Source organism: Lutjanus erythropterus, chromosome 2 (assembly GCF_056507025.1).
Source record: "Lutjanus erythropterus isolate fLutEry1 chromosome 2, fLutEry1.hap2, whole genome shotgun sequence".
Classification (NCBI taxonomy): domain Eukaryota; kingdom Metazoa; phylum Chordata; class Actinopteri; order Lutjaniformes; family Lutjanidae; genus Lutjanus; species Lutjanus erythropterus.
In genome coordinates, this window is record NC_139318.1 from 41,051,383 (window position 1) to 41,078,417 (window position 27,035).

The window sequence follows — 27,035 nt, forward strand, 5'->3', positions numbered from 1 at the left end:
GTATCTGCATAGCTCCAAACTTCATCATCAAGCTAACTCAAGGTCAAATTATACTTTCAGTTTTTCACAGTTCAAAGCGATGTGTTAAATATTTTGTTTCTCAAAGATATTCAGTTTAATATGATAGTAACAGAGAAAAGCGTGAAATCTCCATATCCGAGAGGCTGTAAACAGCATTTTCTGGCATTTTTGCATGAAAAATTACCTAAATGATTATCGTAAATCAAAATAGGTCAATAGTTCAATTCCTTTTACCACTTGCCCCGTCGGGAAAGTGAGTTTCTACTAGATTTACTAGCTTGATATGGCATTTTACTTGCTCCATCTGTGTAGACTAGCTGCGTGGCTCTGCAAGGGTCTGAATGATGTCATTTTCATCTGTTCACGTCCATGCAGACTTTTGTGTGGATGAAAATTTATGACTGTGCAGACCGTACGCACCCACAGCACAGTTGTACACTGTTTCCATCCACTCTGCTGTCTGTGTCCTTTTTGGAGTATTTTAGAGACTTCAGTTATCCACATATGAAGAACAGGGTCCTCTTCATCTCTGCACTTGAAGCACAAAGACGAAACTGATATCCATCTTCTTACATGACTCTGAGGAAGACAGAGAACATGATGATTTACAGAAATGTCGGACTGTTCCTTTAATGAATGTGCGCGAGAGAAGGAACCTCACTGTTATCGCTGTACATCACCTCAACTGATAGCTTTATGTATGGGTGTGTGTCACCACTGTACAGCACTCTGGACAAAATGTGTGTGTCAGTGCATGACGCTTGTAATGAAACAGCCGAACAAGGTCAGATGAGCGTGTATGTTTGCATCATGTGTTTCATGCTACATCTTATGCTACATATATTTCACTGAATCTTTGACAAAATTACAAAAGTTTGGGTTTGGACTCAAATCCTCAAACAGACCATGAGATTTCGGGGAGCAATACTGTTCTGCGTGATGTACCTGGCTGTGCACGATGGGTCACATACAACAACTACTTTTACATCAGGGCCACAGAACACATCAACTGTAGCAATGCAGACACTGACAACTGAGATTTGATACCAAATCCTGATGGTTTTTATAGAAACTCTGTTTACAATTAAAATATCAATCGGTGGGAGCTTTTGTAACTACAAGTGGTAAAAAAAAAAAAAAAACACGGCCTGATTTATTTGCTTGTGCAACATAAATCAAGCCGTGTTGCTCGGGGATGGGGAACAACGTGCCATGGAGGTTTGCAAGGATTTCGGCCACAGCTCTAATCTGTAAAATCAGCTGCTGCTGTGTCTTGGGCGAAGTTTATGATGCATTCACGTTGTATCGTTCAGACCGTACTTAATAATCAAATCATGTGCTGCCTTGCTTGCCGTGTGACCATGACCACCACAGAAACTACAGCTGCATAGTTTATTGAGATATTATCGAAACCGCAGTATGGCCATGTGCGATATCCAAATCGCAGAAGCTGCAATTCTCTGATTAAGGACAAGTGTGCAACAAAACAGCATTATAATGAAATACTGTAGTGCTGCAGAGACAAAAACTTATTCTCCAGATATAAGAAAACATGTTTGTTTGGTACATCATCATGATTTTAATTGATTTTTTCAGTGAAAATGAAAATTGAGATGCAAAACCGATAATTCCCAACCATTTTGCCATTGCAAAATCTTTCAAAAATGATCATAATACGATTTTTTTTATCATATTGTGCAGCCCTAAAAGAAACAGCACCAGTTTAAACAACAATAAACAGATAATTTTATGGGCATGAGTACCATGAGCCAAATATATTAAATTAAAAACCCAGACTGTACAAGAGAAATGGATGTAACCATGATGACATCATTCGTAAATAGGACCATAATTTACTAAGTGAACATCACGCAGTACTGAGGAAGACTTGAGACTAATGATTGATTCTGTAAACTCATCAGGAAACTGTTTACTGAGGTCATAAATCAAGTGAGAGGAGAAGGATAATTTTCTCATGGACTTCCTTCTTTTTGCAACTAGTGGAGTCGCCCCTGATGAACATTAAAAAGAATGCAGGTTTTAAATCTGTAATATATTTACTTTGATAAATCATAAAATGCTCATAATATGCCATCAGAGATCAATGAAACGTTGAAATACTCACTACTCTGACATCAACGCTGCAGCTGCAGTGGAATAACTTTTAATTTTCTTGTTTCATGTTTATTAGAGTTTAAATTAATGCTGAATGTTCACCATATGAGTAAGTGTCATAATGAGTAGGGCTGCACAATTAACCACAGTTGCAATAAAATTGCAACTGTAGTATCCAAACTGCAGAACCAGAACCAAATCGCAATTTTTTGAAAAGGGAAAAATGTGAGAAAACAGCATTATAATGACAAGTGCTGCATAGATGACCTGGCCTAAAAATCCTGTTCTTCGGATGAAAGAAAACACGTTTGTTTGGTAAAGACCTCAGTAAATATCACACCAAAATTGTTCTGCAAAACTGATCATTTCCACTAACAGTATTGCATATCACAATTGCAATATTACTTTTTTTTTTTTTTACCAAATCGTGCAGCCCTAATCAGGAGCCTGGCAGGCAGTGAGACAGGCAGCCATTTAACTAAAGCGTATATTTTTGTTGCAGTGGCCTTTTGTTTTCATGATGACAGGCTTAGCTTTACATCAACAGACAACTGACAGTTATAAACAGCTGATAAACTTACGATGGAGGACTAGTCGTTGCTTGTTGTTGTTAATTTATGACATTGCGTGGGTCCCTCACTCGGAGGCTCGACAATTTCTCCTATACAGTCTGTGATTTAACACATAAACTCTGCTACTAAACTATATTTATGATTTGAACTCATGAAACCCATTCTTATGGTTCTGTTGACATGGCATGAATGCACCATAAGAGTTTTGTCCCTTCATGGCTCCTGGCTCCCTGTTCCTGGTGTTGTCTTTACTGTTGGCAGGATGTTTACAGATCTACCTACCCAGGTAACAGCTTATGCATGTTTACTGAAATCTACAGTGATGCGTTGACTGTGTGGAGACCATTTTAAAGAAAAGATGATACACCTCAAGTCAGCTTTGCGTTAGGTGGTCCTGACTGCTGCAGCGTCTTCACGGTCAGGACAGACAAGTCAGCGTTGTTGACATTCCACTAAAAACAGGTACAGTGTGAGTAAATCTGAAATCTATGGATTCCAGGTCTGCAGTTCGGGAAAATGTGCAATAATACCTCAAGCTAGTTTTAATATGATAATGACAGTGTTGTGTGCGCTACCTGTCAGGTTTCCATCGAATGCAGTAACTCGTTTCAAATCAAACAGATGCACAAAAGTGACGAGTCACCACAAGTGCGCAGTAATCCTAGAATCTAAAATGGCAAAGAGCAAAGGTTATTGTAGATATTTACATTATTTCTTTACATTGTTTTCCATGAGAGGGACCTAAGAAAACAACTTTTTGCACATCATTTTTTATACGAAACGTTTTCCCTACCTTTCTGTACCAGGGACCGAGGCCAGTGGAACGACTGTAGATAGAACGACAGTGTGTGTTGATGTTTTCTTTATAAACTATCATAGTGATTTATGGAGGAAAAAAATCAGTTTATTGTCATTGTGTTGGACATATTTCAATATTTTTCTTGTGATGGTTACAAAACCAATGTGAACAGTTTTTATGATCTTTAAAATCTTTAAAAACAAACTTAATTTACTTAAAAGCTGGTGAAACTTTTGATTTACCATTTTCAAAGAATGGACACAAAATGTGAATATTATTGTCTCTTTAAATGGCTAAATTGAATTTTACTGTTGTTTTGTGTCATTATGACATGTACATATTGATTTTGTCAGAAGGTGCAGATGAGATTGGAGTTAGTGACAGGACACGCTGATGCCATCAGACGCCTCCAGTGGTTTATCATGTGATTCTGTAGGTTTATAGCTGTGTTATGGAGGCTGTATATACAGCACAGAGATTATCATTGTAGTATTAGTACGTTCACACTCACACATTATTGTCGAAATTCATGGAAAGTGGTTCAGTTTGGTCTGAATGTTAAATGTGGCATCCATGAATTATGAGTAGGATCACTGACACTCTAATGTTTAAAGTAACACTACGACATTTTCGATAAATCTTCTTATTCTCTGTCTTTTCCAGAATCAAGTGTTTCAGATGGACATCCGTTTCAGCTCTGTCTGTCCACTAGAGAGATGTGTCCAGGACGTGTTTAGCCTGGCTTAGCGCAAAAGGAAAAACCTCCCAACAGCTGCAAAGCTGTCCGATTTAAATATTTAATCCATTTAACTGACCAGATGTAGATATTTTGGGGGTTTTACAGGATATTAGTGAAAAAAGGAGAAACCGTAAGCCTATTTCCACCAAAACTTGCTAGCAGTACTTTGAGCTACATGCTAATGTCAGCATGCTAACATGCTTTCAACAACAATCATAACATGCTCATTTTCAGCACATCACCATCTTAGATTACTGTATTAGCATGCTAACATTTGCAAGTACAGCTGAGGCTGATGGGTAATGACATTAAGGTTGTAGTTGTTTGGTCATAAACAGAAGTACTGGCCATATTAAAATGTTAATCTGATGATGGAGCTGAACAAAAAGACTGAAAATCTTGGAAATTATTACAATTCATCTTGTTGGCGTCATGAATGTCTGAACCAAATTTAATAGAAATCCATCCAGTATATGTCGGGCTATTCCTCTGAATCCGACTTCTGGTAAACCAAAAGATATTGCCGTTCCTACACCGGAGCTACTATAGTATGGCTAAAAAAAACCTCAGAGGCAATTACCTCACAAGCTGGTCATCGATCTAACAATCCACTAACTCAAGATGGTCCAAAATTAAGCACGTTGATTCATAACACTTCCTTTCTGGCAGTACAAAAATTGAAAATTACAAAAATTACAAGTTGTCAATGTCATTTTCAGTCAACACAGAAGCTGTAGTAGGGGCAGTTAACTCAACGTTTATCATGTGCACATTTAAGAGCTCTTAATTTGAGCTGATTTACAACAACATGTGCAGCTGCACATCTTATTAATGCATAATTTTCATGTTAGTTATTCTTATGCTCCCATTTGTAATCCCCTCGACAGGGTTATGCTTGAACAAATCGGAGATGTGAGCAGCGATGCACGATCCTGAAAGTTCTGTCCTCATAGTTGGGTTACCAGGTCTAAGAGCAACCGTTTGGTTTAAACCAGGCAGCTCTGGAGTTTCCCCTTTTGATTGAGCTAGGCTACCAACTTCCCCCTGCGTCCAGTATTTGTGCTAAGCTAGGCCTCTGTTGTGGATACACAAAGGTGAAACTGATACCATCCTCTCATCTGACTCTAAAGAAGACAGAGAAAAAGAGGATTTACAGAAACGTCAAAATGGTTAAAACACTTGGAATCAGACGTGGATGACGCGGAATCAAACCTCCATCCTGTTTGCTTCCATGTCCTCCCTCTCTCTCTCTCGGCTGTGACTCAAACAGTCTGAATAATGGATGACGAAGAAAGAATTTCTCCTTCCCACCCGCCCCCCCCCCGTCCCTCCCTTTCACTCTCTTTGCTTACGTTACACAAGGACACACAGAGCTGAAAATAGCGCTGCTGTCCTCATGTGATGTGAAATTAAAAGCACACTGGAGCGGAGACACTTGCTGCTGGGGAACTCAACACTTGTTTTACTCCATCTGACAATCCCTCCATCCAGCCTGCAACACCACCTCCATCTGTCTGTGCAAGGGTACTTTTCACAACAGCAAGCTTTTTGGAATATGATGATGTACATGTGATTGTAATAAAGAGATTTTAATTAGCTATGACACAGTGGTTTCTGTGTTTTCTTGATTTGTTAACAACACGTTGCTGAAACGTCTTGATGTTCAGATATGAGCAGTAAACGTCAGGCTGTTTTAGTCATTCATAACTGATTTGAATAGGTGAATTAATGTATTACCGTAATAAATTATTAGTTGAGGCCATTTTTAATGCAGGGTACAATATATGAAGTCAGCAGATTACTTCACAGTCCGTTCTTCAATTATTGGCCTGGACCCCCATACATCATACATTAACACATACATTAATTCATGCTGGGAACTCATTTATTAACCATTAAATGAATAAGTCATGGACCTTTTTTATTAAGTGCTGCCAAGGGTAGTAAATGGATAAATTGAGAGAGAACTTAATATAACTTAAAAGTATTAGATAAGGTTAGAAGGGATGCAGAGGCATTCATAAAAAAACATTACATAACTGCACCAGCTATATGTAGCGTCTCTGTAGAAGAAAAAAATAGAGGTTACTTATAATAAATGAATTTATTATGACGTGCTTTTTAAATATAATGTACCTAGCGGGTCCCTTAGATCCTCTGTTGAGTCAGTCTTTAGACTCTGCCCTATAGAGTCAAAAATACATATATTTCCCCTGGCTTGTGGTGCTATTTATGCCAACAGCACTAAATGGCACTCGGCTTGTGGCGCTCAAAGCTCAAAACAGTCTCTGCTTTCACAAATCATGACCTGGTTACTCAAGATAAACCACACACCTTGTTGTGAGCTGTTTCATGTAGGAACTACTTCTTCTTTCTGCAGTAGAATCTGCCAGAACTTCTTTAGAATGTACCGGAACTACTTTCTGTTCGACTAGAAAGAAAGTAGTTCCTACATGAAAATGCTCACAACAAGGTCTGTGGATTATCTTGAGTAACCAGGTCAGGTTCTGTATTTCTCAGATGTATGTTTTAGTGCTTTAAGCACCACAAACTGAGTGATATTTAGTCCCATTATACTGGAGAGCGATATCTCCAAAACTTTGCAACTCACACTAAAAAAACAGATGTATAAATAATTTAAATTCAAGTTCAATTTATTAACTTATTAAAGATAGGACAGAGACCATGTTGTGAGCAGTTTGATGCAGAAATTATTTTCCTCTAAGCAGAAAGAAAGTAATTCTGGTGGATTCTACCCTAGAAGGAAAATAGGTCCGACATGAAACTGCTCTCAACAAGGTCTGTGGATTATCTTGAGTAACCCGGTCATGGTTTCTGGAACGATTTTGATTTCTGCTGTTTAGTTTTTCAAATGCATTTCTTTGGTGCTTTGAGCACCACAAGCAGAGTGTCATTTAGTTTCAAAACTCTAAGACTCACACCAGAACAGTTTATATGAATAAACAGCACTACAGGCCAGAACGTGTATTTTTTATTTTGGCCAAGAAGAGGCCACACACCTCAGGCAGTGTGTGATGTGATATATAATAAGACAAACTTGTATTGATCACATAGTAAGATCAGTAAGAGGACAGATTGTGAGAAACCAGAGAAAACTCACCCACAAAGCCCCAAGGGGACAAAAGATCAAGACCTCTGTCCAAAAGAGACAGAGGTCAAGAGGGAGTGTGTTGGTATTTAAGTAATAACCTGCGTATTTGTTTCAAAAGTCAGACTCAACTGTATTTTTACAGGTTAAAAAGACAGAAAAAGATTGGTTACATGTTAGATCAAATTATAACTTTCACATAAAGAGTACAATATGGAGTCTCAGGACACCAATTACATAAAGCTGAATATTATTGCTGAATATTATAGTTTTGTCTTGGTGTATGTTTTTTATTGTAAACTTTGCAATTTTCAAAAATGTGAATTATTACACTACTGGCCAGCAAAAAGATAAGGTTTTAGCACATTAGCAGTTCTATCTTAAATTAAATATGATAATATTAATTAAAAGTAATCACTTGTGCAAGAGCCAATCCTGTTTTCACAGAGTGTGGGAAAACTCTGCAGTCATAGTTCAGTCTGATTTGCATCCTTGATCCCACCAGCAGCTGACTTTTGTCCACAGGAATTCAGCACACTTTGGGAAGCATCTGTCAAAACCCCCCACACTCAAAAACAGAACCAGAAATTTTGATCTGATTAATACTGCAAAGACTATTTTGACTGAATATTTGAATTTTCTACAGGTATAATTTATATGATTGCTGACACCTGATGTATTTTGTGGTTGTAGTTAGAAATTTCTTCAAAACTAGAACACCAACAGTGTTGTTTCCCTCCAGATGGTCGGTGACATCAGGCTCTGTCGCTATTATATTTCAGGACCAGCACCCATCACAAAAGTTTCTTTCAGAGTTCTTTTGTTGTTTGTTGAACACGTCATGCAAAGACTCAACTCTCACAAAATACCAGCCACAAGACGGAGGTCACACCTGCTACATCTGGGCACCAGGAGGACTTTATCTAAGTTTAAATATTAAAAAAAAAAATCAGAAATCCGATGGTGGTAAAATTTTGATATTCAGTCAAGTGTATACAGCACAACACGATATACAGCAGATAAGTTATAATATATTATATTCTAATTTTATAAATGTTGAGTAAATTTAAGTTAAAGGAGGAATATCATGAGCGTGTGCTCAGTCAAAGTCATTGATCCCAGCATCAGGCAGCAGATCTGCTCTCTCTACAGGGTCACCACTTTCCCAGATTCACACAGAGCTCCAAGAGTCTCTCTCCATCACCCCCCCAGTCCTCCACCTGTTCCCCTGAGATATAACCATTGTCCCTTTCTAATATGACCACTGAGCATGTGTCAGCTCACTCAGCATATGAATTTCTCTTGTCGGACTCATTGGCTGAGACTGTGAGAAACTTCAGTCAGACCAAGACCCACACATTCATATGGAGATGTGGGACTATAAATAGGAGGGATGAAGCCAGCAGAGATCAGATTCTCTCTACAGAGACCTCTACAGCACACAGATCCAGCCATGGCACCTACAATCACTGCAGCTATCATCAATTCTCAGGACCATCTGACTCTGACCCACAAGGTAAATTCAAGATTCAACAACATTTAAATATCATTAATGACAGCTTGTCTTTCTTCATGCTCACACTTTCCTCCACAACAAGTTGATTAATGACTTTCTTCTTCTTCCTGCAGCTCAGAAAGCCTCTGGTGGAGAAGTTACGCAGAGAGCGAATCAACAGCAGCATTGAGCAGCTCAAGTCTCTCCTGGGTCCAGAGTTCATCAAACAGCAGCCAGACTCAAAGTTGGCTGCTCTCAGGACAGTTTGTGTCCTGAGATGACTGCAGCAGCAGCAGCAGCATCCAGCTGTGGACTCAGCTGTTGTGTCCAAGAGGTGAAACACTTCCTGTCCAGGGAGCAGGTGAAGACACAGTCCCAGAGACATAATCTGAACTTCAACCAGCTGCAGTCTTCCTCTGATAAGAACCTGAGAGAGGCTGACTTCTCTCCTCTGAGCTCCACAGTCCAGACCAGCATCACCAAACACAACAGTCCAGTCAACAGCGCCCTCTGGAGGCCGTGGTAGACACCTACACACTGAACTTACTACCAGACAAACTCACATGACCACACTGGTCAAAGATTACTGGACTGAATTCTTTGAAATTTCATGGACTTGTTCTTCTGTATGTACAGAAGCTTGTATTTTCTGTGTTTTTCTTTGTGCAAGGTGACATTTCCTGAGGAAATGACATCAACAATATCTTTCAAGTTAAGAAAGAGAACATCTTGTCATGCATGTTGCATGAACAACATCTGATTGCATCAGCAATTATTATTATACCTCACTATGCTTCATGTATTGGTAGTATATGCTATGGTAACATTTGTTATCTTTTCATTGTTATCGATCATACTGATCAAGAAAACTGTCCTTTTTATGGACATTACTATTACTACTTTAATCTCTCTGATTATTCAAAACTGATCTGTTGTAAGATCCAAATGTTCATCCTTTTTTTCCTAAAAGGTTTATGTAATGTCATAATATTCCTGTGACGCTTTAATGATTCACTACACAGCATGCACTGGTAAAATATAATGATGCAATGCTGACATTTGTTACCTCTTGATTAGTAATGATCATTCTGATCAGAAATCTCAATTGTTTTTTGTTATGGACGTTTTGTCATAATGGACTTTCCCTAACTTTATGTGATTATTGAAAAATGATCTGTTTTAAGATCAGTATGTTCATCCTTTTACTGTAAAAGGTTTCTTTAAAGTCATACTGTCACAGTTTTCTAGTGACAATGTAATTTTTGCATTTTCAGAGTCAACTGAATTTATGTCTAAGAAAAGTTTGATCTGTTTTAAGGTCAGTTTTCATTATTTTCCTTTGTTCTCAAAGTGCAAATATTTTGATCGATTTGGGAAAAAACTCTGAGGAGAGTGAGTACTGTGTCCTCACATATTCTAAATCGTTTGTCTTTTATAAAGACAGTTGTTCCTTTACTCTCTGAGTACAGTGTGTCTTGTAGAAATCTACAAGTTGTTGTTGTGATGTATCATCATCTCTAGTTGGAGGTTTCATGTGTTATGTGGCTCATTGTGGCTTGTTGAATAAACAAACACTGCCAGCTGATTTTTTTTTGTTCATGTGTCATTGTGTGTCATGGTTACTCTTGTTATTATGAAGAAATTAAATGACAAATCAAGATGACATTGAGCCCAGACAAGTGTCCATAACATATCTGAGTAAATCAAAGTCTAACAAACTTTAACATGTTTTTTTGATGAAGAGGGATTATCAACATTAAGTCACTCTGATTACACTGAGAAACTCAAGTCATCAAAAAAAAAAAAAAAAGAAAGAAAGAAAAAAGAAAAGATTTTTCAGATCAGAATCAAATTTAGCTGCAACTTTTTTGGTGTAATTTGCAGTTTCAGGTGTTTTAATAAAAGAAGTTTAAAGTAAAAAAAAATGGCCTTTAAAGGTCAGATGCTGTATCTAATGAGATGCATAATGAGGCACACTTCTATTGTTCCTCCAGTGAAAGGACAGAGTGTGGGAAACCAGAGGAAACTCACTCACAGAGCCCTGTGGGACAATAGATCCAGACCTTAGATTAACAGAGAGCATGGCTCCAGAAGTGAGTCTTCTGAACTTGTCACAAATCAATAAAAAAAAAAAAAGTTCTTTCTATGATAAAATCCATCTCATCAATCTGACATATTTTGCCATTTTGTCAATTTAGGACTTAGCAAAGGCATTAAATATATTTCTGTCAACAGAAAATTATGAAAAGGGGGTGGTGTTTAGAATTTAGCTATTAGTTTATTTGTAAGGGATAAGTACAGAAAAAACATTGACAGTGTCATAAGCAGTGTCTGATGTGCTGTACACGTTTAAAGCTGAAGCTAATTTCCAACACCAGTCCTGTGACAGCCATTGATAGCATAAGCAATTTTACTGTCATATTATTATTGATGTTTTATATTTGGTTTGTTTAATGTCACTATCATTTCAGGCCTAATGACATTTTGCCCTTGAACATAAGATACTGGAAAATAGAAAACCGTTCAGTGTTGATGGCATGGAGGCCAGTGTTTTTGTTGAAAGAATATGACTGAAATTAAAAATTGTATGTTGACCTCAGTGTATACAGCTTATATTCAAAATTTAAATTATCAAAACATTTAAATTAAATAAGTGATTTTTCTGTTGGTTACTCTCAATTCTGACTGAATATACAATATATTTTTTAAAAATCTAATTTTGATAAGTGGTAAATTGTAAAAACTTCATAACCTCAAAAGAAAAAAGAGAATAATTAAAAGTTATATTTTGTCTTAGACATATGTCTGCATTTCTTGGAATGCCCAGAGTATGAGAACATTTTGGAGAGCAGACTTTTGCATGATTAGCATCCTTGACCCCACCAGCAGCAGACTATTCTCTAAAGGGATTTGGCACACTTCAGGAAACAGCTGCCTCACCCTCCCACCCTCATCTATACAACTGATTTTTGATTTTAAAAAAAAGCAACATTATGCTTGGATGGTGATAATATGATGTTGACTGGAAATTGACTAATTTGTCAGATCAACTGAGCTGATTACTTAAGATGAAAATTTTATCCTAATTTCAAACTTTGCAAACTGTCTGAACCAGCCAATGGTGTTCTTTCCCTCCAGATGGTTGGTGACGTCAGGCTCTGTTTCTACTACAACACACACGTTCAGTATCAGTCACAAAAGCTCCATTCAAAGTCCTTTTGTTGTCCATTGACCACAGCATTCAGAGAGTCAGTGTGGGAAACTGAGACCAACTTTCTACCCACATTGATGACAAGGCACAAGTCAGAAGACAGAAGACAGAAGACAATAGAAAGTGCTACATCTGGACAGCAGAATGGTACCTCATATTATGGGCATCACAATATTTTTAACAAATAAGAGAACTGACTTCATGAAATATGTTATTTTTATTATTTGAAAATTTAAAGAAAAGGTCATATTGCAGTAAGTGATAATTGTATTCAATTATCAGGGAAAAATCAAGGATAAATGATATATATGTCACATGTTAAGTTTTAGATTTTGATCAAAAAAAATAATTTAGACAAGAAAATCCATTTCAACTGATCATTTCATGTAAATGCATCTAAGTTGGACAGAACTTTTTTACCCTCAATACAATGAATTGTCAGTCTCCCACGTGTGTGATGTGATGATGAGCGTGTGCTCAGTCAAAGTCATTGATCCCAGCATCAGGCAGCAGATCTGCTCTCTCTACAGGGTCACCACTTTCCCAGATTTACACAGAGCTCCAAGAGTCTCTCTCCATCACCCCCCCAGTCCTCCACCTGTTCCCCTGAGATATGACCATTGTCCCTTTCTAATATGACCACTGAGCATGTGTCAGCTCACTCAGCATATGAATTTCTCTTGTCGGACTCATTGGCTGAGACTGTGAGAAACTTCAGTCAGACCAAGACCCACACATTCATATGGAGATGTGGGACTATAAATAGGAGGGATGAAGCCAGCAGAGATCAGATTCTCTCTACAGAGACCTCTACAGCACACAGATCCAGCCATGACACCTACAATCACTGCAGCTATCACCAATTCTCAGGACCATCTGACTCTGACCCACAAGGTAAATTCAAGATTCAACAACATTTAAATATCATTAATGACAGCTTGTCTTTCTTCATGCTCACACTTTCCTCCACAACAAGTTGATTAATGACTTTCTTCTTCTTCTTCCTGCAGCTCAGAAAGCCTCTGGTGGAGAAGTTACGCAGAGAGCGAATCAACAGCAGCATTGAGCAGCTCAAGTCTCTCCTGGGTCCAGAGTTCCTCAAACAACAAGCAGACTCCAAGCTGGAGAAAGCAGACATCCTGGAGATGACAGTTTGTTTCCTAAGATGACTGCAGCAGCAGCATCCAGCTGTGGACTCAGCAGCTGTTGATCAGGGCTACTCCAGGTGTGTCCAAGAGGTGGAATACTTCCTGTCCAGGGAAGAAGACACAGTCCCAGACACGTCTTCTGAACCACCTCAACAACAGAGAGAGTGACATCTCTCCTCTGAGCTCCACAGTCCAGACCAGCATCACCAAATACAACAGTCCAGTCAACAGCGCCCTCTGGAGGCCGTGGTAGACACCTACACACTGAACTTACTACCAGACAAACTCACATGACCACATTGGTCAAAGATTACTGGACTAAATTCTTTGAAATTTCATGGACTTGTTCTTCTGTATGTACAGAAGTTTGTATTTTCTGTGTTTTTCTTTGTGCAAGGTGACATTTCCTGAGGAAATGACAGCAACAATATCTTTCAAGTTAAGAAAGAGAACATCTTGTCATGCATGTTGCATGAACAACATCTGATTGCATCAGCAATTATTAATTTCCTTTACTTGCTGTATTAACAGTACATGCTATGGTAGCATTTGTTATCTTGTGATCATACTGATCATGAACTGTCCTTTTAATGGACATATTGTCCGAATGGACATTACCTGAATTTAATCTCTAATTACTCAAAATGGATCTGTTGTAAGATCCAAATGTTTATCGTATTATTCTGAACAGTTTGCTTTATGTCACATTTTTCCTGTGATGCTTTTTTCATCATGTATTGGTAAAATATAATGCAGTGGTAACATCTGTTATCTCTTGAGGAGTAATGATCATAATGATCAAAAATCTTGTTTATTTTAGACATTTTGTCATAATAGACTTTTGCTCACTTCATGTGATTATTGAAAATGATCTGCTTTAAGATTAACATGCTTATCCTTTCACTTTAAAAGGCTTGTTTAATGTAACACTGTCTCAGTTCTCAGTTACAATGCAAGTTTCATACTGAGAATCAATTGGATATAGTGGTTATTATGAATTATGTGATCTGTTTTAAGGTCAGTTTACTATTTTCACTTTTGTTCAAAAAGTGCAAATATTTTGATCCATTTTAGGGAAAAAAACTAGGAGTACTGTGTCCTCAAATACTGTAAATTGTTTGTCTTTTATACAGACAGTTGTTCCTTTACTCTCTGAGTACAGTGTGTCTTGTAGAAATCTACAAGTTGTTGTTGTGAAGTATCATCACCTCTATTTACTTTGACCCATTGTGCCTTGTTGAATAAACACTAAAAACTGATTTTTTATGTTTACGTGTCATTGTGTATCATGGTTACTGTCTTTGATGAAATGGTAATCAAGAGCACTTTATTTTTTACATGTAGGCCTCTCCCTGTCCAGTACCTAGTATTTATCCCGCTTGGATGTGCCTGCTTTTACAACCTTCAAAATAGACCCAGACCTTTGTCCTTAAGAGACAGAGAATAAAAGTATGGCTCCACAAATGAATCTTTCAAACCTGTTTCAGATCATAAACATTTTAACTTCTGTCCAAAAATAAAATCCCCTTCACTAGATTGACACTGTATATTGCTACTTCCTCAAGTTGGGACTCAGTCAAATTCATTAAATAACTGTCAATTAATTAAATTATGAAAATGGATAGTTATTTAGAATTTAGGTATCATATTTAGTTTAATTTTGCAAACATGTCAAACTTCTTGACATTCTGTCTTTGAACACAAAGCACTGGAAAAGAGAAAATTGTTCAGTAATGATGGTCAGATATTTTGTTTTAAAGAATGTGTCTAAAAGACATGTTGACCTCAGCTGACCTTTATATGGCATACACTGAGGTATGGTATGGTATACACTGCCCCCCAAGACAACCCAGGCTGTTAGCATATGTATGCTGCTGTAATGTCACATAAATGTATGAAAAGTAGTAATAAGAAACAACAAAACGGAAAATGAATTTCAAAAAACTTTATTCAAATCACAAAGAACGATTATGAATGAGATTTTGGGCCCTTGTTCTCCGAAGTCTTAGTAATCAGGGTAAAAATAAACACTCTAATTAACATGTATGAAAAACTATTTACATTTCTTTTTTCTTACAGAGAAGTCCTTCTGCTTTTCCATCTGTCTCTAAATGAGAACATCACTGGTGCCACGCCTCAAAGCAGTTTCTGTCTGAAATGAGGCAGAGTGACACGTCACACTCCTTGCACTTCCAAGGAGTAGACAGCGAGACTCCCCTCTTCTTCCTGCAGTATAAACAGGTCCTGCGTCCATACGAGGCCCTCTTGCTTGCATCAGTCTGCTTAGAGATTGGCACAGGTAAGTGCCCACTCTTTGCATTGCCAGAATGGAGCGCAACTGTGACGCCACACAACTCGGCTGTCAGCTCCTCCAGGAAGGCCCTGTGACTCATGGGTTCATCCTGCTTCTCTCTGCAGAGCTCCTTGTGAAGGAGGTAGCTGTTCGTGGCTGCGATGTCCAGAAAATGGAAGAACAATGTCCGGTACCAGCGCAGGCTTTTGTGTGCAGAGTAGTACTGGATCAGCTTATCTGACTTAGCAACACCTTCCATGTGTTTGTTATATTCTGTGACAGGTGTTGGGCATGGAATGGACTCCAAGGTCCAGCCGCCATCCTGAGTTCTGACTCTCCTCTGCACGGTGCTTCCAGAGAATGCCGGGTGGATTGTAGAGCAGACAGTGATCTCACTCGTGTCCATCCACTTCACAAAAACCAGTGGGCCGTCACGCATCCACCTGATGGAGCCTCTGGGACTTGAATGTATGCATGGGGAATCCTTTCTGTTGTCTCTGTATGTGCCGCATGCTCCGATATTCATGCTTAACAGATCCTTGAAGAGTTTTGGGGTGGTGTAAAAATCATCCACGTACAGATGAAAGCCACTGCCGAGGTATGTTGGCTTTATCAGGGACATGACAGTGTCATATGCAAGCGAGGAAAACTGTGACTTTCCAGTATACACAGAAAAGTCCAAGATGTAGCCATTGCTGATGTCAGTCAAAGCAAAGAGTTTGAAACCTGACTTGATCACCTTCCCTTTCACGGGTATTGTACTGGACATGGTGTCCACTCTCTTCTCATCAATTAAGAGGTTCTGCCTGGGGTGGTAAAATGCTTTACAGGCATGTTTGATGGTGTCCAGAAGAGGCTTCAACCGGAAAAGCGGGTCATAATCTGGTGTCCCTTTCTTTGTGTCATTCTCAATGTCTTTCTCAGGGTCACTCATGTGTATGTTCCAAGATATCACACGGTATCTGTCCCGTGGCATGACGTTGGCAGGAAACGGCACACTAAAAATTGTGTTCTTTTTCCAGTAATCCTGGATTCTGTTTAGTTTCACCAATGCAAAGAAGAATGTCAGTCCCACATACCTGAAAAACTCCTGACTGTTCATGTTAGTCCATACATATCTTTTGCCTTTTGCAAGGTTTTTAGCAGCTTGTTTATTTGTGTTTTGACAAATGGTTAGCACTGCGTCATTACTGAAAAACAGTTTGAAAAGATCCAGTGGTTTGTATTTGCTGGTTGAGTTCAGTTGATGTCCAGAAGGTCTTGCTGGCACAAACCTTTTTGGCTTTGGAGATATGTCTGGATCCCTCTCTGTTTTCCAGGATGATGCTGACGCTACTGGCTGTGCCTGTTCCTGAATTGGAGATCTGGATCTCGTTCTGCTCTGGCCTCTTGAAACACTACGTGCATGGCTGCAGGTGGACCTGGATCTTGACTGGGGGGAGGATTGTGTTCTAGGCAACTTGTGTCCATGAGCTCCTTCCTGTGTGGGTGGCTGCCCTCCTGAAGTTTTGTCCTCTTCTGGAGAAGCAGGGGGAGTGACCTGTTGCCCTGCTGCTGAGGTACTTGGCTCTTCATCCTGTCGAAAATCATCACTGTAAAACAAATTTTTAAAAATGCATTAGATATATATCACAGTGTTTTTGTATTCCACATCTCACACAGTATATGACAGCAGAGACTGTTTCATATCCTCAAGCACGGAAACCTGTAGTGGGTCAGTGAGCCCTTCTGCACCAAATTACCTCTAGTTCTTGAACCGGTCCAAGATTCAAGGAACCTTATTGCCATCTAGTCAAACGGTCTGCATTTCCACTAGTTTTGAGTAGAATCACTGTATTCAAGGATCATCAACAGAGGGGGCTGAACAATAACCTGTAAAACTGCATTTCTCAGTCCTGGTCCTAAAGGCCCCACTGCCCTGCATGTTTCTGAGAAAGGTAAGATCTAAAACATGCAGAGCAGTTGGCCCTGGGGACCAGGATTGGGAAACACTGCTGCAAAATATGACATGCCCACTTTTGCTTCCAGGGAAAAACTGCAAATATATGGTTTATTTTTCATTGAAAATCTCAGAATGGTTAAAAATCTTGTTTAAGATGTGTTGATTTGTTTTAAAATGACCAATCACATTCATTTGTAGTGATGCATCATTTCTAGCATTACTTGTAAACTATTAAGACAAAACCAAATCATTTTGATTGATGTTTTGTTGGCATCACTGCTGTTGCAAATATATTATCGTCACTTACAATTTGTTTTTATACTCTATGTTGTGTCTCTGCCTTGTGTCTCCTTTCTAGTATAAGTTTGCTTTTTTTTTTTAAAACAGCCCAACATAAGCTTATACATGCTTATAAAGACGCACAAAACTTGAGAGGTCACAGAGGTGTGGCCTACCAAAGTAGTCTACCACTATTTTTGACTAAAGACAAAAAAAAAAATCTTTTAAATAGTTTTATGCATAAGGTGCAAATCTAATTTTGATGACCTCAGAGCAGTCAAAGCCTTGTGGACCTTCTTTGATTTCTGGACCCCATGTAGGAAGTCAATGTTTTCAGTGACCTGTGAAGTGAAGTAATCACTGAGGAAATGGCAGCATACTTATAAACTGACGGTCAGTGTTTTTCATGACCACCTCTATGCAAAAACACTCCGATTTCTATTGCATCCACTTCAACAGCAATGAAGAGGGCTTATGCAACGTCCGCCATTGCAAGTCCATTCAAGCCAATTCCTCTGGTCGACTTCTGGCTGTTTTGATGCTAGCAAAGACTCATCTCAAACAAGCCCCCATGGCTACCGCCCCCCCACCCACACACACACACACACACACACACACTGTGTGAGACTGGCGAGCAGAAAACAACAAATGACCATCAGATGTACAAATAAGTAAAAAGAAAAAAGAAAGAAAGAAAGAAAGATCTATCAATGCAAATGTCATCATTCACTTTACAAACTGGAAATAAATATAGACCACTTACTCTTCAAGCCCTTCTTGATAAGCTAGTTCATCGTCCGTGAGAAAACTTTCGACTCCAGATTCTCCATCATCATCGTCGCTTTCGAGAAGTTCACGTGCTTCTTCGGTGGACGCCATTTAAGAAAAGCAGAAATGAACCTCTGCGTGAAAAACAAAAACACCGAGGCTCGTCGTCTCTTCTCGCCCTGCAGTGGCTCTGCTGTTGGCGGGGACCACCAGCGACTCTTATTCTTGTTCTTCGGATGTATCGAGGTGTTTTTTTCTTCTTCGCGTTGTCTTCTTTTTTCGGTGGATTGCAGCACCAGCTTTTATGTGCATAGCGTCACCTATCGTACCGGAGTATGTAGTACAAGTACAAGTTGTTCATTTGTCATCTCTACATACAGTGTATATAATTACACCATGCAATAATTCAACTTGTGCAATAACTCTACTGTCTATAATGCATATAGCATTTCTATTTGCACTGATATACAAAGATTTGTTAAATACTCGATTCTGATTGGTCGATTACAACATTCTAAGGTCCGTTATGTATAACAGACTGTTGTTATAAAGGAAAGACCGTTGCTATGGACACAATTCTGATCAGACTCTGGAGGAAAGATAAAATCTTTGTTGAATGACTACAACAATTTTAAAATTAATATTTTGTGCCAAATTATTGATTTCTTTTGGTACGTTATCATGTAACAAGTAGGATAATGGACAGTGAGCAGGTCATTATTGTGAAATAAATCCCAACAGCATGATGCAGGATTCTCTCTCTTTATTTATACATATATAACTGTATATTACTGGGAAAATAAGTCACACATCTTAAGATACTCTCACTGTATATAGTTTGTTTAATTATCTTTTATTGCCATTTTGTCCATGTATATTTGGTAGTAGACTGTACAGATTTTAAACACCTTTTTTATATTTTCTTGTAACTGCTCTATGCAATACATTTTTCTATTCTGGAATGGGAGCATCTGTAACACTTTGCCCCTGCATATCAGTAAAATATTTCTGATATAAAAGTTTAGAAAAGCAAACATAAAAATATGAAAGATAACAATATAAGAATGTAAATCCTCTCTGAATCCCCCACACCTTGTCCCTTTTTCTTTGTTCCACTTATTCCCTCTACATCCCACCCTCACCTGTCTCCTCTCACCTTGTTTTCAAAGGCTTCGAAGGCCTTATTGTCATATGCAAAAATAAACACATTATCAGTGCAATTAAATTCTTAGCTCACTGTGTCTCTGGTGCCATCAATTATACTATATACAAACATACTAACAAAACATAGGTTGAACAAATAAGAGAACAAGAAAGAAAGAAAACAAAAAACAAGAAGATAATGACTACATAGAAAACAATATAAGAACAGTGTGTTCAGTATAAACCAGAATAAAAAACAGCATGTGAAGTGTAAAAACAGATCAAACAGTATGTGCAGTGTAAACAGTTTTAAAACTGTGCAAAAGATAAATCAGGTAGACAAGCTGGTAAACAGATGTACTTAATATGTGCAATTTGAAACGGTATAGAACAGTGTAAGAGTGTGCAAACGACAGACAGGGTGGGTATTGTTCAGTATTCAGTGGGGCAGGGGATCTGTGCAAAATGAAAAAGGGGTGAGAGAAAAAGGATTGTCCAGTAGGTGCAAATTTGCATTAGTTCCTTTGTTTGTTTATGTGGGGGTGGGAGGGGGCAGGGGCAGTGGCTTGGAGGTGTTAATCAGCCTGATGACCTGGTAATAGTAACTGTCTTTGAGCCTTGAGGTACTGCATTTCAGCCTCCTGTACTGTTTACCTGACGACAAGAGCGTAAAGAGGCGGTGCTGGGGGTGGTATCCAGTGTGAACAAACCTTGACTCAGATAATACTACACCCCTCTCTTTTGCCTCTTTTAACATTCTGTGCTCCATTCTTACTTTACAGTCAGCTCTGCCTTTACTTAAACAAATTAGAAATTACATCTACAAACAAAGAATTTGAAACCCCAACTGATCGATTTTGCTTTCACGCATTGTGTCACTCCTGTATTGGCATTTGTTGCCACCAACCTCTCGTTAATTAAGAGGTTCTGCCTGGGGTGGTAAAATGCTTTGCAGGCAGTTTGATGGTGTCCAAAAGAGGCTTCAGTTGAAACAGTGGGTTATGATCTGGTGTTCCCTCCTTTTTGTCATTCTCAACATCTTTCTCAGGATCACTCATGTGGATGTTCCAAGATATCACATGGTATCTGTCCCGTGGCATGACGTTGGCAGGAAACGGCACACTGAAAATTGTGTTCCAGTAATCCGGGATTTTGTTCAGTTTCACCAATGCAAAGAAGAAAGTCATCCCCACAAACATGAAAAACTCCTGGATGGTCATATCAGTCCATGAATATTTTCTGTCTTTTTTTAATGTTTTTAGCAGCCTTATTTGTGTTTTGACAAATGGTTTGCACTGCATCATTACTGAAAAACAGTAGGAAAAGATCCAGTGGTTTGTATGTACTGTTTGAATTCAGTGGAATCCAGGAGGTCTTGCTGGCATGAACCTTTTTGGCTCTCTCTCTCTCTCTCTCTGTTATTCCAGGATGTTGCTGAGGCTACTGGCTTACAAATTGGTGATCTGGATCTTGTTCTGCTCGGGTCTCTTGAAACAGTAGGTGTACAGGACCTGGATCTTGGTGGAGAGGGAGATTGTGTTCTGGGTGGTGTGTGTGGCTGCTCTACTGAAGATCTGGCCTCTTCAGGGGAAGCAGAGGCTGTAGCCTGTTGTCCTGCAGAAGAGGTGCTAGGCTCTTCATCATGTTGATGACCATCACTGTCAAACAAATAATAAAAAACAGATAATACATATCAGACCATTAAGTGTTTTTGTATTTCACATATCACACAGTATGACAGTAATAGCTGAGATTGCTTCATTCTGACCTTCCAGCCCCCACACTGGTTTTGTAATGTAAGCCACAATGAGATGAACCCTCTGGTCTTCATTTGTTTGTATGAACAAACGACCACCAGAAGCAACTACAAATAACTAAACAAAATCACTGGTATGTACATCATTCTTACATTAACATGTACTGAAAGAAAATACAGACCACTTACTCCTCAGCTGGGTCAAGCCCTTGGTAAGCAAGCTCATCATCCGTGAGAAATCTTTCCACTCCAGACTCTCCATCATCATCATCATCATCATCATCATCACTGTCAAGAAGTTCAAGTGCGTATTCCCTGGATGCCATTTAAGAAAAGCAGAAATAATCCTAAGCGTGAAAAAGAAATCAAAATACTTTGGGTCGCCGTGTCTCCGTTTTCTTGGGACGTGTCAAAATTGTGACTTGCAACACTCTCGCGTGATTTGTATACGTTGTTTCTTCACAAAAATACTAATTGTGTTTTGTAATACAACAGCGCTGCAGTTGAGATCTGATTAAGTTTCAGGCAAAGCACAGGGTTGGGGCAGGTCTTGTAAAATGTCTTGTGAATCTCGCGAGATCTTTCGTCGGTGTGAGATTAAACATCTAAAAGGGATCCCTCGATAGGCGAAACTCTCGCGAGACATAAACAAGTTCCTTATTCATTGTACAGGTCTGGGTAGTTTTAGAAAACAAAAACACTTGGTTCAGGTTAAAAATGATCACTTTTGCAGGTCTGTGGTTCCCATCTAGACATGACCTTCTTCTTTTTTTTTAATGGAAGGTGACAACTGGTGGTTAACGTGCATTACTGCAACCTGCCAAGCTGGAGTGAGGGGCAGATTTCTCTATTTCCCTTAGAAATGGGAGGAAAAGAAAAATGTAAAAAATTGACCCCGTGGGTCCTGGCCTCAGTCTTGATATAATTATTTGCTCTCTGGTGTATTTATATTATTGTCATTAAATAATTCTGTTTTTTGCTCTTTTAGAGCTGCTTTAGCTCCATTTGTCTGCCATTTCATTTCCCGCGATGTCTAGAGGTCTAAAACTCAAATTGGCCTGGACCCACTGATACAACTGTCATCTCATTAGAGTGGCGCACTTAAACATTCAAGTACTGCAACTAAGCGCAATATTTCTTAACATTTATTTTTTTGTTGATTCCATTACTTTACTATTATATTCATGCTTGATAATAAATGCAAGAAGGGCTTTTAAGACATGTCTGTATACATTAGTTCTCCAGAGGGATTTGGCACACTTCAGGTGTGTCCAGGAATTTCAATCCAACTGATGATCAGTAATGAAGCAGGATTACAACTGGGAGAACAAATATTCTACAAAATGTATGACGATAATGAAATTGAAAATATGAGATGATTGATAATTTTGACAAAACTTTATGGACATTTTTCATCAAAATTTCAAAACATTTACAGAGTAAGCCAATGGTGTCCTTTCCCTCCAGATGGCTGGTGATGTCACACTCTGTTTCTATAACAACACACAGCTAGCATCTGTCACTGAAGTCTCTTTGTGGTTCATTGACCATACAGGGAGTCAGTGTGGGAAACTCAGCTCTACTTGTTCCTCACACCGACAACAAGGCACGTGTCAAAAGACTGTGCTGGGCTACATCTGGACAGCTGCAGGATTATTGTCCTGGGCTGATTTTAAGGGTCTGGTGGAGCGTCAACAATAACGTTTTGCAAAATCTTGTCTTGTCATCACACAAAATTAAATAAAATGATATTTGTAACTAAATAATAAATTAAAGGCAGATTGATTTGATCTGCTACTTTTTGGGTTTTGGGTCAATAAGGCCACAGAAACAAGAAAACAAAAACAATCCTCTTAGTTTTAACATGAATGTATTTCATACATTACACCATAAATGTTATTTCCCCACGTGTATGATGTGATGATGAGCGTGTGCTCAGTCAAAGTCATTGATCCCAGCATCAGGCAGCAGATCTGCTCTCTCTACAGGGTCACCACTTTCCCAGATTCACACAGAGCTCCAAGAGTCTCTCTCCATCACCCCCCCAGTCCTCCACCTGTTCCCCTGAGATTTAACCATTGCCCTCATATCAATATAACCATTCGGCACGTGTAATCCTTTATTGTGTGTCTGAGCTCTCTGACTGGCTGAAACACCTCCCACCCTCATCTAAAGAGAAGAAATTTTATCCAGTTTTTGATATGAAGGAACATTGATGACTACATGGTCAAAATGTAAGACAATGATGAGATTAGATGTTTGCTAAAAAATTTACTAAGCAATTTGGCAAATTAATTATTTATGATAAAATGTTCATTATACCTTCAAACTTGTCTGAACCAGCCAATGGTGTTCTTTCCCTCCAGATGGTTGGTGACATCAGACTCTGTTTCTACTACAACACACATTCAGTATCAGTCACAAAAGCTCCATTCAAAGTCCTTTTGTTGTCCATTGACCACAGCATTCAGAAGGTCAGTGTGGGAAACTGAGACCAACTTTCTACCCACATTGATGACAAGGCACAAGTCAGAAGACAGAAGACAGTGCTACATCTGGACAGCAGAATGATATCTGATTATGATTATGGGCACTATAATATTTTTAACAAATAAGGAATTTATTTTATGAAATACATTATTTTTATTTGAGAATTTTGGAAAAAGATGACATTGCAGTAAATGAAAACTGAATTTGACTATTAAGGAAAAATCAATGATAAATGGCATACATGTCATATGTTAAGGTTTAGATTTTGCTAAAATAAAATAATTTAGAAAAGAGAATCCATTTCAACTGATTATTTAATGTAAATACATCTGAGTTATACAGAGTTGTTTCATACTAGATGCAATCAATTGTCAATCGCCCACATGCATGATGTGATGATGAGCGTGTGCTCAGTCAAAGTCATTGATCCCAGCATCAGGCAGCAGATCTGCTCTCTCTACAGGGTCACCACTTTCCCAGATTCACACAGAGCTCCAAGAGTCTCTCTCCATCACCCCCCAGTCCTCCACCTGTTCCCCTGAGATCTAACCATTGTCCTCCAGGCATTTCAGCATGTTGCCGCTCCACATGCCTTATTGTGTCACCAAGCTCTGTGATTGGCTGAGACTGTGAGAAACTTCAGTCAGACCAAGACCCACACATTCATATGGAGATGTGGGACTATAAATAGGAGGGATGAAGCCAGCAGAGATCAGATTCTCTCTACAGAGACCTCTACAGCACACAGATCCAGCCATGGCACCTACAATCACTGCAGCTATCACCAATTCTCAGGACCATCTGACTCTGACCCACAAGGTAAATTCAAGATTCAACAACATTTAAATATCATTAATGACAGCTTGTCTTTCTTCATGCTCACACTTTCCTCCACAACAAGTTGATTAATGACTTTCTTCTTCTTCTTCCTGCAGCTCAGAAAGCCTCTGGTGGAGAAGTTACGCAGAGAGCGAATCAACAGCAGCATTGAGCAGCTCAAGTCTCTCCTGGGTCCAGAGTTCCTCAAACAGCAGCCAGACTCCAAGCTGGAGAAAGCAGACATCCTGGAGATGACAGTTTGTGTCCTGAGACGACTGCAGCAGCAGCAGCATCCAGCTGTTGATCAGGGATACTCCAGGTGTGTCCAAGAGGTGGAACACTTCCTGTCCAGGGAGCAGGTGAAGACACAGTCCCAGAGACGTCTTCTGAACCACCTCAACAACAGAGAGAGTGACGTTTCTCCTCTGAGCTCCACAGTCCAGACCAGCATTACCAAAGACAACAGTCCAGTCAACAGCGCCCTCTGGAGGCCGTGGTAGACACCTACACACCGAAGTTACTACCAGACAAACTCACATGACCACATTGGTCAAAGATTACTGGACTGAATTCTTTGAAATTTCATGGACTTGTTCTTCTGTATGTACAGAAGCTTGTATTTTCTGTGTTTTTCTTTGTGCAAGATGACATTTCCTGAGGAAATGACAGCAACAATATCTTTCAAGTTAAGAAAGAGAACATCTTGTCATGCATGTTGCATGAACAACACCTGATTGCATCAGCAATTATTATTATACCTCACTGTACTTCATGTATTGGTAGTATATGCTATGGTAACATTTGTTATCTTTTCATTGTTATTGATCATACTGATCAAAAACCTTTAACTGTTCTTTTTAGGGACATACTGTCCTAATGGACAGCACCTCACTTTAATCTCTCTGATTATTCAAAACTGATCTGTTGTAAGATCCAAATGTTTATCCTTTTTTTTCTAAAAGGTTTACTTTATGTCACAATTTTCCTGTGATGCTTTTATATTTTACTACACAGCATGCATTGGTAAAATATAATGATGCATGCTGACATTTGTTACTTCTTGATTAGTAATGATCATTTTGATCAAAAATTTGAATTGTTCTTGATATGGACATTTTGTCAGAATGGACTTTCTCTCACTTTATGGGATTACTGAAATATGATCTGTTTTAAGATCAATATGTTTATTTACTTACTGTAAAAGTGTTGTTTAATGTCACACTGTCACAGTTTTCAAGTGACAATGTAACTTTTACATTTTGAGAATTAACTGAATTTTATAGTCAGTAAGAACAATTTGATCTGTTGTAAGATCAGTTTTTACTATGGTTTCTGTTGTTCAGTAAAAGCAAATGTTTTGTTTGAAATTCTCAAAAGACACTGAGTACTGTGTCCTTAAAAATATTGTAAATCGTTTGTCTTTTATAAAGACAGTTGTTCCTTTACTCTCTGAGTACAGTGTGTCTTGTAGAAATCTACAAGTTGTTGTTCTGATGTATCATCACCTCTAGTTGGAGCTTTGAATAAACAAACGCTGCCAGATGAAAAGTTTGTGTTCTCATGTCATTGTGTGTCATGTTTACCCTTTTTATTATGATGAAATAGAGACTTTCTATATTTATTTGTAATTTTCACTTAAATAATAGACATGTGATTGACAAATGAAGATGAAATTCAGAACATACAGTATTGTTTATCTATAACATACCTGTCCAACATAAAACTAAGCATCATAAATTTGAATTAATTTCAATTAAGATGTCTGATGAAGACATGATCAATGTCATGTCACTGAAACAGAGTGAGACAGTCATCAAACTGACAACAATTTCCATTTCAAGGACAATTTTACTGTAACATCCTTTTGATATATGTGTTAGTTTCAGGTGTTTTAATGTAGAATGGTTAAAGTTAACAATATTATAATATATATAACTCTCTTTAAAGAGGTCAGACATTGTATCTAATGAGATGCATAATGAGGCACACTTCTATTGTTCCTCCAGTGAAAGGACAGAGTGTGGGAAACCAGTGGAAACTCACTCACAGAGCCCTGTGGGACAATAGATCCAGACCTTTGCCCTGAAGAGACAGATTAAAGGGAGCCTGATCCCCAAAACTGGAATTTGGTTTGAGTTACGCTTTTGCTTATAACTGTTACTCTGACATAAATCAGTATTTCCACTTTTTTTTTTTTTTTTTAAATATTGTCAGTTTATCCAGTGAGTGAAACATTTTTAGCCACTTACACTAAGGTAACCTGTTAAACATATTTAAACATAAAAATGTTATTAATTTCACTTATTGCCATTTTTTATCAGAATTACAACCTCATT

The 27,035-nt window shown here is 38.5% G+C and overlaps 1 protein-coding gene and 2 pseudogenes across 3 annotated transcripts; all 3 read left to right on the plus strand.

Moving 5' to 3' along the window:
• Positions 1-8,413: 8,413 nt before the first annotated feature.
• Positions 8,414-9,712, plus strand: LOC146332163 (uncharacterized; annotated as a pseudogene). Its single transcript, XR_014772614.1, has 2 exons — positions 8,414-8,871; positions 8,985-9,712. The product of XR_014772614.1 is annotated as an uncharacterized LOC146332163 (transcript).
• A 3,120-nt stretch (positions 9,713-12,832) lies between these two features.
• On the plus strand, positions 12,833-14,468 carry LOC146332164 (transcription factor HES-5-like; annotated as a pseudogene). The gene is made up of 2 exons (XR_014772124.1): positions 12,833-12,955; positions 13,072-14,468. The product of XR_014772124.1 is annotated as a transcription factor HES-5-like (transcript).
• A 9,745-nt stretch (positions 14,469-24,213) lies between these two features.
• Positions 24,214-26,247, plus strand: LOC146332165 (transcription factor HES-5-like). Its single transcript, XM_084740005.1, has 2 exons — positions 24,214-24,699; positions 24,816-26,247. The coding sequence occupies exons 1-2, from the start codon at positions 24,577-24,579 to the stop codon at positions 25,197-25,199; spliced, it is 507 nt and encodes a 168-aa protein (XP_084596131.1). The 5' UTR covers positions 24,214-24,576; the 3' UTR covers positions 25,200-26,247.
• Positions 26,248-27,035: the final 788 nt, after the last annotated feature.

Excerpts from the sequence above, each read along its gene's own strand:
- LOC146332165 (XM_084740005.1), top strand. The coding sequence starts at position 24,577 with ATGAAGCCAGCAGAGATCAGATTCTCTCTACAGAGACCTCTACAGCAC. Across the intron at positions 24,700-24,815 it reads ATCTGACTCTGACCCACAAG|CTCAGAAAGCCTCTGGTGGA; the intron begins GTAAATTCAAGA and ends TTCTTCCTGCAG.